General features: G+C 40.9%; 1 protein-coding gene across 1 annotated transcript in view; it reads left to right on the top strand.

Moving 5' to 3' along the window:
* The first annotated feature begins 429 nt into the window (after positions 1 to 429).
* Positions 430 to 15692, top strand: part of mamdc2b (MAM domain containing 2b) — a 31688-nt gene continuing 16425 nt past the window's right edge. Inside the window, exons 1-6 of the mRNA XM_056241729.1 lie at positions 430 to 547; positions 625 to 729; positions 5221 to 5471; positions 7581 to 7665; positions 8050 to 8157; positions 10391 to 10674. Of these exons, the coding sequence (XP_056097704.1) occupies positions 517 to 547; positions 625 to 729; positions 5221 to 5471; positions 7581 to 7665; positions 8050 to 8157; positions 10391 to 10674 (864 nt within the window). The 5' untranslated portion in view covers positions 430 to 516. The remainder of the gene's footprint in view (positions 548 to 624; positions 730 to 5220; positions 5472 to 7580; positions 7666 to 8049; positions 8158 to 10390; positions 10675 to 15692) is intronic.

Consider the following 15692-nt stretch of genomic DNA (forward strand, 5'->3'; position numbering starts at 1 on the left):
AAAAGTAATGATGTGCATGGATAAACCATTTATTATAAATACTGCAATATTCCATAAACATTTTGATTTCATGGTGACAAAGTACAATGCAGATGTGCTCCTATCATCAACAAATGTTTCATAACTAACACAGTTGTTACTGGATTCTTGCCTGAATAACAGGAGAAGCGGGAGATATTCTGGAGCTCCAGATGGCACAGTGCCATAGTGGAAATACTTTACAAGCGACTGTCTGATTTCAAGATGTCACACATTCAGGAAAGAAAACAAAGGTCTGCTCCATATGGATCTGATCTAATATGAAGGTGTGTTTGCGGTCAGCGGTTCTGAGGTAAGGGAACCTCTGAGTCTGGTCAGCATTACTGAACCCCTCTTCCTTCTTCCCTCCCTTTCTCTTCTCAGCAGCAGCCAGACAGAAGGATCACATCTGAGCGCCGGATGAGAGAGAGAAGTCCAGATCTCTTCTGCTGAAACGGGTCTTAGTTCATCTTTGCAGGACAAACCGTTGGAGAGAAGATGCTTTCACTCTACGTGCTGAGCTTGATTGGTGAGGACTTGGTTTGATTGGTTGTTATGTCCACCATTGTTCATGCATAAGTGTGTGTTTGTGCTCTTTCCTCTCAGTGACAGCTAGAGCAGAGCTTTTGCCAGGCTCCTGTAGCTTTCGAGACAGCATATGTGACTATATGTCCGACCCAGGCTTCCTCAGCTGGACCCTCGACCCGTCCGGTGAGTTTCAGCAGATGAACGTGCTTTTTCATTTCTGAATTGATGTTCACTTTTATCATTTTAGGGCATAAAGTAAAAAAAAAAAGAAGACAAAAAAAAGGTGGTGCATCTGTCCTGATATCATAATGCAGAAGAAGAGTAGTGAGTATTGAGTAGTTTAGCAGTATCAATATTATTTTAAATAATATACTAAAAAGGCAGTGAAGCAGTTATGGTCAAATTATTTAATTTTTTAAAAAACTTTTTATGAAAATGCCATGTAAAATGTCATGTGGTAGCCTACAACCCCACAAACAACTGTAATGTTACTTATGTTATTTATTAATAATTTATGATATCTGTAAAAATACCTTTTACCTTTAAAATTGTATTTGAAAAAGTTTATTAGCCTCTAAAGGGACATGGTGACGAAAAAATATATGAGATGAGAGGGAAAATTATATGTCAATGCTTTTGCGTTCTCTTGCAAAACAATTCACGTTCAATGAAGAAACTGTGCATTTGCTCATAAAGATTATTGTGTGCTTTCTGAGCGAATGCAAAGTTTCTTGGCGGAACGCAAACATTTTACGAATGAACACAAAATCATTGACAAATAATTTTTCCTCCCATTTCATATATTTTTCCTTCATCACGGCCCTTTAGGGGATATGTGGTTTTTTGTTACAATAAAAATGTTGACATTTAAAAAATGCTAAAAAAAAATCAAAACCAGATGAAAACATCCTGAACACAAACACTTTTCTACACTCTAAAAAATGCTGGGTTGTTTCAACCCAAATTTGGGTCAAATATGGACAAACCCAAATGTTGGGTTAAAAATGGAATTAAAAAATTTACAGTTGAAAGTGAAAGTTGAAGTTGGGTTAAAATTTAAAATTACATTTTTAACCCAACTTTTGGGTTTGTCCATATTTGACCCAAATTTGGGTTGAAACAACCCAGCATTTTTTAGAGTGTAACCACTTGCGTAATATGTGTGATATCTATATCTATCATGTGTAAGCTATATATATATATATGAATATTCTGTTATGTGGATGCAGATAGATGAACCCAGAAACAGACTGAATGCACTCACACAGGGTTTATTGAGGAACAAAACAGAAAACAAAACCCACGAGGGGGCAAAACTTGACTTGTGGGCAAAAACAAAGACTAACAACACGACTAGGACTTGACAGATAAGAAGATAAATAACAGCTATGACAGGAACAGACACTTCTTGAATAACAGATTACTTACAGCTAGATGCACACAACGTATGTCACTTACATCAAACAATGAACAGACCCAGGACAGCAAACACAAGGGGATTATAAAGGGAACACTAATGACAAGGACAGGTGAAACTGACTAGACAATAATGACGAGAATAACAAGGGGGCGGGGTAACGTAACGAGACAACAATGGCACATGGCCAAACAATTGGCCATGCGCTTGTACACAAAACATTGGTTCTGTCATGATCCTGCCACAAGACTAGGAATAATCAATAAGATGGCAGAATCATGACAGAACCCCCACTTTAAGGAGCTGCTACCAGACGCTCCTCAAAGGGACACTAAGCACAAGACAAGACATGGACAAGAACCAACAAAACATGGTGAACATCAACAAAGGCATACATGAATAAACAATAACAGGGTTCGGGTGAAACATCAAGAACAACATGCAAGGCAGAGGGGGTGGAGGAAACACAAAGTTCATGGGGGGAGGTCCAGGGTGGATGGGAGGACTGGGGGTCTTGGGTCCACGGGATGAGGGCTGAGGACGAGGACTCTGGGCAGGTTTAGACGGAGACACACGAGGAGAGGTCTTGGGGAAAACAGTCCGGGGCTTAGTGGTGACAGGAGAAACAGTCCGGGGACTAGTGGCGACAGGGACAAACGGGGAAACAGTCCGGGAACTAGTGATAACAGGGACAAACGGGGAAACAGTCCGGGGGCTGGTGGAGACAGGGACGAACGGAGAAACAGTCCGGGAATTAGTGGAGACAGGGGAGACCGGGAAAACAGACTGGGGTACTGCTTCAGTGGTAGCAGCAACAGATTCAAAGACAGAGGGTGAGGAAACGGGACTCCTGACGGGGTACATAGCAGGCGAAGGGGCAGGACTGGGTGCAGCGATCACAGCGGCAGGCTCGGGTGCAGCGCTCACAGCGGCAGGCTCGGGGGCTGGGGACAAGACGGGACAGACAGGGACTTCGAGGATTTTAGCTAGACAAGACAAATAATCAGAGAGGGTCTTGGCAGCAAGGAAGATGGGCATCTCCTGACGAGCAGAAACCGATTTCAGAACCTCTTTTGCGGCTAGATCGGCCGCAAGTCTCTCAGTAGATTCTGGGACGGCGCTTGCTGGAGCGAGCTCATGTACGGCGCTTGCTGGAGCGAGCTCATGTACGGCGCTGGCTGGAGCGGGCTCATGGACGGCGCTGGCTGGAGCGGGCTCATGGACGGCGCTGGCTGGAGCGGGCTCATGGACGGCGCTGGCTGGAGCGGGCTCATGGACGGCGCTGGCTGGAGCGGGCTCATGGACGGCGCTTGAAGTAGCGGGCTCATGGACGGCGCTTGAAGTAGCGGGCTCTGGGGGAGACAGAGATGGAGGACAAGAGGCTCCCTTCCTCTTCTTCCTTCTGGGTCGCGGAGCTGAGTCCGTAGCCAGGCTTGAGACCGGTAAGGGGGGCGAAGAGGGAGACGAAGCAGGTACTGGCGAAACCACCGCAGGCAAGGGGGATTCCGTGGAGGACGACTCCGACGCTGACTCCCACGACAAATGTCTTCCACGCTTTCCACGGGTGCAGACGGACACGGGTGGTGGACCAGGAGTCAGGGTGGAAGACGCTTGGTCCTCCTGTGTCACGACGGCTAACATGCGACCCTCCGGGATCACTGGCAGCGCAGTAGAAGTAGGTCTCGTGGAAGGAGCCTGCACCTCTTCCCGAGAAAAACGATCCCAGAGTTGGGCGTAGTTCCTCAGGATCCACTCACCCTGGGGAGGCAAAGGAAGCTCGCCCCTCTCACTGTTGGTGGGAGCCGACAACCAGCATTGTCTTCGGAACTCCGACTGTCGCTTGAGCAGGGAGGACACACTGTCTGCTGGGTTCAGTTTTGGTCGGTTCATTCTGTTATGTGGATGCAGATAGATAAACCCTGTGTGAGTGCATTCAGTCTGTTTCTGGGTTCGAGGAACAAAACAGAAAACAAAACCCACGAGGGGGCAAAACTTGACTTGTGGGCAAAAACAAAGACTAACAACACAACTAGGACTTGACAGATAAGAAGATAAATAACTAACAGCTATGACAGGAACAGACACTTCTTGAATAACAGATTACTTACAGCTAGATGCACACAACGTATGTCACTTACATCAAACAATGAACCGACCCAGGACAGCAAACACAAGGGGATTATAAAGGTAACACTAATGACAAGGACAGGTGAAACTGACTAGACAATAATGACGAGACGAGGATAACAAGGGGGCGGGGTAACGTAACGAGACAACACAAGCACATGGCCAAACAATTGGCCATGCGCTTGTACACAAAACATTGGTTCTGTCATGATCCTGCCACAAGACTAGGAATAATCAATAACATCATGGCAGAATCATGACATATACACTCTAAAAAATGTTGGTTCGGTCAAAAATGGACAAAACCAAATGTTGGGTTAAAAATGTCATTTAAAAATGTAACCCAATGGCTGGGATTGTCCATATTTGACCCAAAGTTGGGTTGAAACAACCCAGCATTTTTTAGAGTGTATATATATATATAAAATCCAACACAAAAGAAGAATTTAGTAAAACATTTTTTTTTAAATCGCTTTGGAAGATTTGCAAATAGTGCATGAGTCACTATTAACTGGTGTTGTGTGGAAAAGAGCTGTTAGAAATTCTTCACAAATTCTCCTTTTCTCTTGTCCAAGACACACACACACACACACACACACACACATACAGAATTGTATTTTTCTGGGTGAACTAACCCTTTACGACCACTTTTTGGCTTGTGAAAAGCAGTGTTCCACATAGTTTATTCCAAATAGAGTCTGACATTGTTTTCAAAGTTAAAAACATGTGAAATGCATTGAAAGCCCAGAAAAAGTGAAGAAATCGTGTTCAGTGAGGCACATCTGGCTGCAGTGGCCTCAATGCATCTGGAGATAGTGAAACAGCACATTATTGGATTGGTGAATTGTTGTGTTTAAACGTGGCATGAATCACATTTCCACAAGCCCACTGGATCATTTGCTTTTGATTTAAGCAGAGGAAATTAAGAAGAAATGTAAGGCTTGTGGAGACAATAGAAGCCCATGCCTACATGTGACACCTGACGGATGTGTTTTAGCTTTCCAGTCATGAAACAATAGGTGAAGTTTGGTGGATAAGTGGTCAGTCACTGCTAAAAACATTTTTTTCGCTTTCTCAGCTGTACTCACAAACTCTTGCCATGAATGTTGTTTTCTTTCGGCTTCACTCAGGACACTTCATCACAGTTGAGGAGCGCGTCCAGGAGGACCAGGGAAAGGCGGTTCTTTTGGGTCCAGATGTGGATGAGCAGGACTGGAGCTGTTTCAGGATGGTGTATCAGGTCACAGCCGGCGCTTCCCTGCAGGTGCAGAAGCGCACAGACGGAGAGAGTTTCGATCAGGTGCTCTGGACGACACAAAGCCCGTCTGACAGCTGGCTCATCGCCAGCATTGACCTCCAGAACTCTACAGAAACATTTAAGGTGAGAGCTGTTGATACCCAGCTAACAGAAGATGTTCTCAGCTCACGTTCTGGCAAAGGTTATGAACCAACATACTTCCAGTAACATTAATAGAATGTCCGTTTAAAGTTATCTGGTCTTTAATTATGTTCTCAAAACGATAGCACAAAGATTTATACATCGTTCATGGAACGTTTTTTTTCTGAAATATTTTATTTGGATGTTCACCCAACAAATGTGTTTACTGGTTTTACAATGTTTATAGAGAACATTCAAAAGTAACTTTCCCATTATGTTTGCAAAATGATCAAATTGAATGTTTCCTTAAAGGTAGGGTAGGCGACTTCAGAAAGGCTAGCAATAGCAAGCTAGCTTTGAAAGCATAAGATCCAAACGTCCCCAAAGCCACACCTCCTTCAAAACACATGAACGCACACAGCAGAGTCTGCAAAGCATCATCATTCATTTCGCCGTTGAAAGCGTTGACATAGAAACGCATAAATCCGAGTCTGAGGACGTGAACAGCGTCACGGGTTGCCATCTCGTAAGTACGGTTAAGATACGGCGTGAACGCAGCATAAGCTCAATGTTTTGGTTCAGGAGGAACTATAAACGCGGCTGCTGTTTGTTTGCGGCGCTCGGTGACTGACGTCTGTCTACAACTCTGCACAGCCTGACTGAACGCGCTGATGACCGTGTGGAAGTATGCAAATGCATATGTTAGCAGGCAGGTAGGACATCCTTTCAGTCGGACCGAATGCAATGATTGGACAAACATTTTTTGGTCCTGAGACTTCCACAGAAGATACTGTATATGTACATTTTTAATATTTAGGACACTTCTATTATTGATTGCTATCAGGATGTAAAGAGAGTTTTAACCAGTATAATAAAATGTGTTTATAAAAAAAACAGGGAAACAGCCTCTGAACCTCGCTTATATACACATAGCCACGCCCATTCTGGCGGGCTGCGATGCCATGAGGGCGCGAGCGCCTCTCATTGGGCGTGACATCACGCCAGGTTCACTGATAGGCTGCTGCAGTTGCCGCAGAGCAGCCCATGAGCTCGCTAGATAGCCCGCTCTAGGTCTGGCAGCTGCTGCACTGCGTTGACAATAAATACAAAATTAAGGGTGTACTCACACTAGCCAGTTTGAACCGTGCCCGAGTGCGTTTGACCACCAAAGCGCAGTTCGTTTGACTAGTGTGAGTGCTCCGAACCGTGCCCGGGCGCGGCTCGATTAGCCGGCCCTGGCCCGCTTGGAAGAGGTGGGCCAGAGCACGGTTCAGTTGGACTCGGGCGCGGTTCGCATGCAGTGTGAGCGCTAACCGTGCTGGAGCATGGAACAGGACACGTGGCGTCATGGTTTTGCGACGCTCCAAAACCAACACAGTCCGTAATCAAAGCTGCAAAGTCCTTGCTGCACTTCAGCTGGTACCTTGCAAACCTCATCATACGAGTAGCACGATTAGGTGAAAATTTTCGCGCCACTAAGGCGACGCATCTGTTTAACAACAGGCTGTGAGAGGGCTGTGGACCAAACGACACAAAATTATCCACAAAGAAAACAGAGCGATGGACTCCATTGTGTTCAGAGAGCGCCGCTCTTCTTGTTTATCCCGAAACCGTCGCACGCACCATAATGACGTAAGCGTGCTCCGGCACGAATGCTGAAACCCTATGTGAGTGCAGGCCAGAGGGGGAGTGGGGAGGGGGGACAATCGTACTCGGGCCCGGTTCATGGCAACCGTGCCTAGTGTGAGTACACCCTAAGGATAATTTTTGGCTTCAATATCTCGAAAAGATTCATCTTTCCCATAGCGTAAGCTAGCTTACGCAATACTCGTTCCCTCTTCTGGAGAGAACCGAGGTTACGTTAGGTAACCGATACGTTTTAACCAGTATAATAAAATGTGTTTATAAAAAAAAATTGCCTACCCTACCTTTAATGTTCACATAACCAAGATTTTTTTTTTTTCAGAGAACATTCAGAAATAACGTTTTTAATATGAACATAAGCGAAACATGCTAAAAGAACATATTTTTATTAACTGGCCTACTCTAGATTTGCTGATGTATGTATTATTGTCATGTGAGAATAATGACACGTTCGCTCCACATTTGTAGATTGTCCTTGAAGGCAAACTAGGAGAAGAAGAAGGCAGCAGCGTGTCCATCTACGAGATAAAGATCTCTGACAAATACTGTATAGGTTAGTGCTCTTTTAAGTCAAGCCAGTAAACAGCATGTTAGAATCAGCCCAGCAACCTTTCACTGAGTTTATTTGTAACATTAACAATGCAATGCCAAAATCAGGGCCAACCACATGAAAATAACTATTAAACACGGACAAAAGATGCTGTTCTTTCTTAACAATGTTTTGATGGCTATTCTAGGGACCAGCATGTGTGCACATTCCTGAGGCAAAAGAAAATCTTTTAAATGAAGCCAGATTTCTGTTGCTCAGTTCTTATGTCAGTCAGCATTGTGCTCATATGGTATTGGCCTAAAAGGCTTGCAGAGAGGGCTTCAAAACTAGTTATTGACATTTTAATGCAAAATAATCACTCCTTTTTCTGGTCATGTGACCCCAAAGAGTGTGACTTTGAAGAAGCTCACCTGTGTGGATACACAAACCAGAGGAACAGATATATGAACTGGCGTGTGGGACGATCAGAGGACGGTGCACTGATAGATGGGACAGGTCAGTCTGCTTTATCATGTATGACATGAAAAAAGATTTAGCGTTTAAATCTTATTCAATGTATACACTCACCGGCCACTTTATTAGGTACACCTGTCCAACTGCTCGTTAACACTTAATTTCTAAGCAGCCAATCACATGGCGGCAACTCAGTGCATTTAGGCATGTAGACATGGTCAAGACAATCTCCTGCAGTTCAAACCGAGCATCAGTATGGGGAAGAAAGTTGATTTGAGTGACTTTGAACGTGGCATGATTGTTGGTGCCAGAAGGGCTGGTCTGAGTATTTCAGAAACTGCTAATCTACTGGGATTTTCACGCACAACCATCTCTAGGGTTTACAGAGAATGGTCCGAAAAAGAAAAAACATCCAGTGAGCGGCAGTTCTGTGGGCGGAAATGCCTTGTTGATGCCAGAGGTCAGAGGAGAATGGCCAGACTGGTTCGAGCTGATAGAAGGGCAACAGTGACTGAAATAACCACTCGTTACAACCGAGGTATGCAGCAAAGCATTTGTGAAGCCACAACACGCACAACCTTGAGGCGGATGGGCTACAACAGCAGAAGACTCCACCGGGTACCACTCATCTCCACTACAAATAGGAAAAAGAGGCTACAATTTGCAAGAGCTCACCAAAATTGAACAGTTGAAGACTGGAAAAATGTTGCCTGGTCTGATGAGTCTCGATTTCTGTTGAGACATTCAGATGTTAGAGTCAGAATTTGGCGTAAACAGAATGAGAACATGGAACCATCATGCCTTGTTACCACTGTGCAGGCTGGTGGTGGTGGTGTAATGGTGTGGGGGATGTTTTACTGGCACACTTTAGGCCCCTTAGTGCCAATTGGGCATCGTTTAAATGCCACGGCCTACCTGAGCATTGTTTCTGACCATGTCCATCCCTTTATGGCCACCATGTACCCATCCTCTGATGGCTACTTCCACCATGTCACAAAGCTCTAATCATTTCAAATTGGTTTCTTGAACATGACAATGAGTTCACTGTACTAAAATGGCCTCCACAGTCACCAGATCTCAACCCAATAGAGCATCTTTGGGATGTGGTGGAACGGGAGATTCGCATCATGGATGTGCAGCCGACAAATCTGCGGCAACTGTGTGATGCCATCATGTCAATATGGACCAAACTCCCTGAGGAATGCTTCCAGCACCTTGTTGAATCTATGCCACGAAGAATTGAGGCAGTTCTGAAGGCAAAAAGGGGGTCCAACCCGTTACTAGCATGGGGTACCTAATAAAGTGGCCGGTGAGTGTATATATATATATATATATATATATATATATATATAAACATTATATTGTATCATCTGAGACGACATGGAAAATGTTCTATATATTTTTTGTAATCTTTTTTTTAATATAAATTATGTATATTATTATTATACAAATCATAAACAATTTTTGCGTTTGCATAAAAAATGTTGTGTATAAATCATACATTGTTTATGATTTATATAATAATATACCTGTATAATGAAAACAAATATATACAGTAATCATAGGCAATACCAAAAATGTATGCAATTTTATCTGTATTTAATTTTATACATGTTCTATGATACAATTAATTACAAAAAAATATATTTTATAAGTTGCATAATTTTATACAATACAAAAAAAGTATATTCAAAAAAGTTTTTCATATCAAAAAGTTTATCCAAAGTTATATAATCTTATACGATTTGACAAATATAAAAATCAATTATTTTTTTTATATTATAATCATGTACAATAGAAAATTGTATGAAAGCTTTTCAGCATATAATTTCTAACCTGTATAATTTAAAACAAATATATCATATAATACCAAAAACATACCATTTTATAGGTATTTAATGTAATACTTATTCTGTGATATTTATGCTATACGAAATTTATACAATTTAAAAAATCTTGTACAGAAAAGTGTTATGGTATAGTGTAATGTGATTAGATTTTTTTTTTATGTTTTATTGTATAATATACACGCTAAAATTATCTTTAAAAGTTTTATCTTATGATCTTAACAAAAAATGTATACAAAATGTTGTATCTTAATGGTTAACGTTGTATCGTATAATCTTGTACAGTTTGAGGGCATACACACTTCAGCCAGTCATACATGAAGACCCACTTCCCGACTGTTACACTGTCTGTCATCCTGTTACGGTAAAATATGGATGTTCCTCATACCGAGGTTCTGTCAGTCATGCCCTTTCACTCATCTACACAGGTCAGTACATGTATGTGGACTCTACCGACACTAAAAGCTTCCAGGAGGTGGCCGAGCTGGTGTCTCCCATGACCACAGTGCCCATGTCGGGCTGCTTGAGCTTCCAGTACCAGCGGGATCACGCCGGGGACCATCTGTTCTCCCTCTTCACCAGGGATCAGGCTGGACAATATCAGGAACTGTGGAGAGCTGATCTAGCTGAGAACAACCATGTGGACTGGAGTCCAGAAGCCAGGGTCTGGATACCTGTACAAGTGGACCTGAAAGCTCCATATCCTATTGAGGTAAGGACTGACCAACACAAATAAACCACATCATGCCGGTCTATTATTGTGGGAATATCTATTTCAGATGCAACCACCACCAAGGCACATACAAATAAAACTGACTGGCTGTTTTACACCAGGCAAACAGTATCTTCCTGTATAAGCGTTCTGGGCCAGAAGAAGCTGCCAAATTACTGTTTGCTGTTTAGTCAAAAACCTAAGAAATAAAAGTGCGTGTGTTGTTTTATTGACGCTGTTCCTGAAGGACGTCACAGGAAAAAATAAGGGTTTTAAAGAAAATACCCAGCTAACAAATGTTGCTAACGTTCCCATTAAAGGAGTAGGCTAGTTCACTTTACAATGAAAATTATCCCATGATTTACTCACCCTCAAGCCATCCTAGGTGTATATGACTTTCTTCTTTCAGACGAATACAATCGGAGTTATATTAAAAAATGTCCCGGCTCTTCCAAGCTTTATAATTGGCAGTGAATTGCAACCATCAGTATGAACCTCTAAAAAGTGCATACATCTATCATAAACAAACTCCACACGGCTCTGGGGGATTAATAAAGGAAGCAAAACGATGAGTTTGTGTAAGAGAAATATTCCTATTTAACATGTTACAAAGTAAAATTCTAGCTTCCGGCCAAACGGACATAAGCAGTCTACTTACGCCTAAAGCGCAACTTATGACGTCGGCAGTAGCGAGTGCATCATGGCGTAGACTCAGAGTAATATCAGCAGCATTACTCGCATAAGTTGCGCTTAGACTTAAGTCGAATCCGTATGTTCGTTTGGCCGGAAGCTAGTTATTTTACTTCATAAAGTTTTAAATATGGATATTTTTCTTACACAAACGCATGGTTTCGCTTCAGAAGGCCTTTATTAACTCCCAGAGCCGTGTGGAGCACTTTAATCACGGATGGATGCACTTTTATCATGGATAGATGCACTTTTATCATGGATAGATGCACTTTTATCATGGATGGATGCACTTTTATCATGGATGGATGCACTTTTATCATGGATGGATGCACTTTTATCATGGATAGATGCACTTTTATCATGGATGGATGCACTTTTATCATGGATGGATGCACTTTTATCATGGATGGATGCACTTTTATCATGGACAGATGCACTTTTATCATGGATAGATGCACTTTTATCATGGATAGATGCACTTTTATCATGGATGGATGCACTTTTATCATGGATGGATGCACTTTTATCATGGATAGATGCACTTTTATCATGGATAGATGCACTTTTATCATGGATAGATGCACTTTTATCATGGATGGATGCACTTTTATCATGGATGGATGCACTTTAATCACGGATGGATGCACTTTTATCATGGATAGATGCACTTTTATCATGGATAGATGCACTTTTATCATGGATGGATGCACTTTTATCATGGATGGATGCACTTTTATCATGGATGGATGCACTTTTATCATGGATAGATGCACTTTTATCATGGATGGATGCACTTTTATCATGGATGGATGCACTTTTATCATGGATGGATGCACTTTTATCATGGATGGATGCACTTTTATCATGGATAGATGCACTTTTATCATGGATAGATGCACTTTTATCATGGATGGATGCACTTTTATCATGGATGGATGCACTTTTATCATGGATGGATGCACTTTTATCATGGATGGATGCACTTTTATCATGGATAGATGCACTTTTATCATGGATAGATGCACTTTTATCATGGACAGATGCACTTTTATCATGGATAGATGCACTTTTATCATGGACAGATGCACTTTTATGATGGATGCACTTTTATCATGGATAGATGCACTTTTATCATGGATGGATGCACTTTTATCATGGATAGATGCACTTTTATCATGGATAGATGCACTTTTATCATGGATGGATGCACTTTTATCATGGATAGATGCACTTTTATCATGGATGGATGCACTTTTATCATGGATGGATGCACTTTTATCATGGATAGATGCACTTTTATCATGGATGGATGCACTTTTATCATGGATAGATGCACTTTTATCATGGATAGATGCACTTTTATCATGGACAGATGCACTTTTATGATGGATGCACTTTTATCATGGATAGATGCACTTTTATCATGGATGGATGCACTTTTATCATGGATAGATACACTTTTATCATGGATAGATACACTTTTATCATGGATAGATGCACTTTTATCATGGATAGATGCACTTTTATCATGGACAGATGCACTTTTATCATGGATAGATGCACTTTTATCATGGATAGATGCACTTTTATCATGGATAGATGCACTTTTATCATGGATAGATGCACTTTTATCATGGATGGATGCACTTTTATCATGGATGGATGCACTTTTATCATGGATAGATGCACTTTTATCATGGATAGATGCACTTTTATCATGGATGGATGCACTTTTATCATGGATGGATGCACTTTTATCATGGATGGATGCACTTTTATCATGGATGGATGCACTTTTATCATGGATGGATGCACTTTTATCATGGATGGATGCACTTTTATCATGGATGGATGCACTTTTATCATGGATGGATGCACTTTTATCATGGATGGATGCACTTTTATCATGGATAGATGCACTTTTATCATGGACAGATGCACTTTTATCATGGATAGATGCACTTTTATCATGGATAGATGCACTTTTATCATGGACAGATGCACTTTTATGATGGATGCACTTTTATCATGGATAGATGCACTTTTATCATGGATGGATGCACTTTTATCATGGATAGATGCACTTTTATCATTGATAGATGCACTTTTATCATGGATGGATGCACTTTTATCATGGATAGATGCACTTTTATCATGGATGGATGCACTTTTATCATGGATGGATGCACTTTTATCATGGATAGATGCACTTTTATCATGGATGGATGCACTTTTATCATGGATAGATGCACTTTTATCATGGATAGATGCACTTTTATCATGGACAGATGCACTTTTATGATGGATGCACTTTTATCATGGATAGATGCACTTTTATCATGGATGGATGCACTTTTATCATGGATAGATACACTTTTATCATGGATAGATACACTTTTATCATGGATAGATGCACTTTTATCATGGATAGATGCACTTTTATCATGGACAGATGCACTTTTATCATGGATAGATGCACTTTTATCATGGATAGATGCACTTTTATCATGGATAGATGCACTTTTATCATGGATGGATGCACTTTTATCATGGATGGATGCACTTTTATCATGGATGGATGCACTTTTATCATGGATAGATGCACTTTTATCATGGATAGATGCACTTTTATCATGGATGGATGCACTTTTATCATGGATGGATGCACTTTTATCATGGATGGATGCACTTTTATCATGGATGGATGCACTTTTATCATGGATGGATGCACTTTTATCATGGATGGATGCACTTTTATCATGGATAGATGCACTTTTATCATGGATAGATGCACTTTTATCATGGACAGATGCACTTTTATCATGGATAGATGCACTTTTATCATGGATAGATGCACTTTTATCATGGACAGATGCACTTTTATGATGGATGCACTTTTATCATGGATAGATGCACTTTTATCATGGATGGATGCACTTTTATCATGGATAGATGCACTTTTATCATGGATAGATGCACTTTTATCATGGATGGATGCACTTTTATCATGGATAGATGCACTTTTATCATGGATGGATGCACTTTTATCATGGATGGATGCACTTTTATCATGGATAGATGCACTTTTATCATGGATGGATGCACTTTTATCATGGATGGATGCACTTTTATCATGGATAGATGCACTTTTATCATGGATAGATGCACTTTTATCATGGATAGATGCACTTTTATCATGGATAGATACACTTTTATCATGGATAGATGCACTTTTATCATGGATAGATGCACTTTTATCATGGACAGATGCACTTTTATGATGGATGCACTTTTATCATGGATGGATGCACTTTTATCATGGATAGATGCACTTTTATCATGGATGGATGCACTTTTATCATGGATGGATGGACTTTTATCATGGATAGATGCACTTTTATCATGGATAGATGCACTTTTATCATGGATAGATACACTTTTATCATGGATAGATGCACTTTTATCATGGATAGATGCACTTTTATCATGGATGGATGCACTTTTATCATGGATAGATGCACTTTTATCATGGATAGATGCACTTTTATCATGGATAGATGCACTTTTATCATGGATGGATGCACTTTTATCATGGACGGATGCACTTTTATCATGGATAGATGCACTTTTATCATGGACAGATGCACTTTTATGATGGATGCACTTTTATCATGGATAGATGCACTTTTATCATGGATAGATGCACTTTTATCATGGATAGATGCACTTTTATCATGGATAGATGCACTTTTATCATGGATAGATGCACTTTTATCATGGATAGATGCACTTTTATCATGGATAGATGCACTTTTATCATGGATAGATACACTTTTATCATGGACAGATGCACTTTTATCATGGACAGATGCACTTTTATCATGGATAGATGCACTTTTATCATGGATAGATGCACTTTTATCATGGATAGATGCACTTTTATCATGGATAGATGCACTTTTATCATGGATGGATGCACTTTTATCATGGATAGATGCACTTTTATCATGGATAGATGCACTTTTATCATGGATGGATGCACTTTTATCATGGATGGATGCACTTTTATCATGGATGGATGCACTTTTATCATGGATAGATGCACTTTTATCATGGATAGATGCACTTTTATCATGGACAGATGCACTTTTATGATGGATGCACTTTTATCATGGATAGATGCACTTTTATCATGGATGGATGCACTTTTATCATGGATAGATACACTTTTATCATGGATAGATACACTTTTATCATGGATAGATGCACTTTTATCATGGATAGATGCACTTTTATCATGGACAGATGCACTTTTATGATGGATGCAC

Source organism: Rhinichthys klamathensis, unplaced genomic scaffold (genome assembly GCF_029890125.1).
Source record: "Rhinichthys klamathensis goyatoka isolate OS25496 unplaced genomic scaffold, OSU_Roscu_1.1 h1tg000665l_1, whole genome shotgun sequence".
Classification (NCBI taxonomy): Eukaryota; Metazoa; Chordata; class Actinopteri; order Cypriniformes; family Leuciscidae; genus Rhinichthys; species Rhinichthys klamathensis.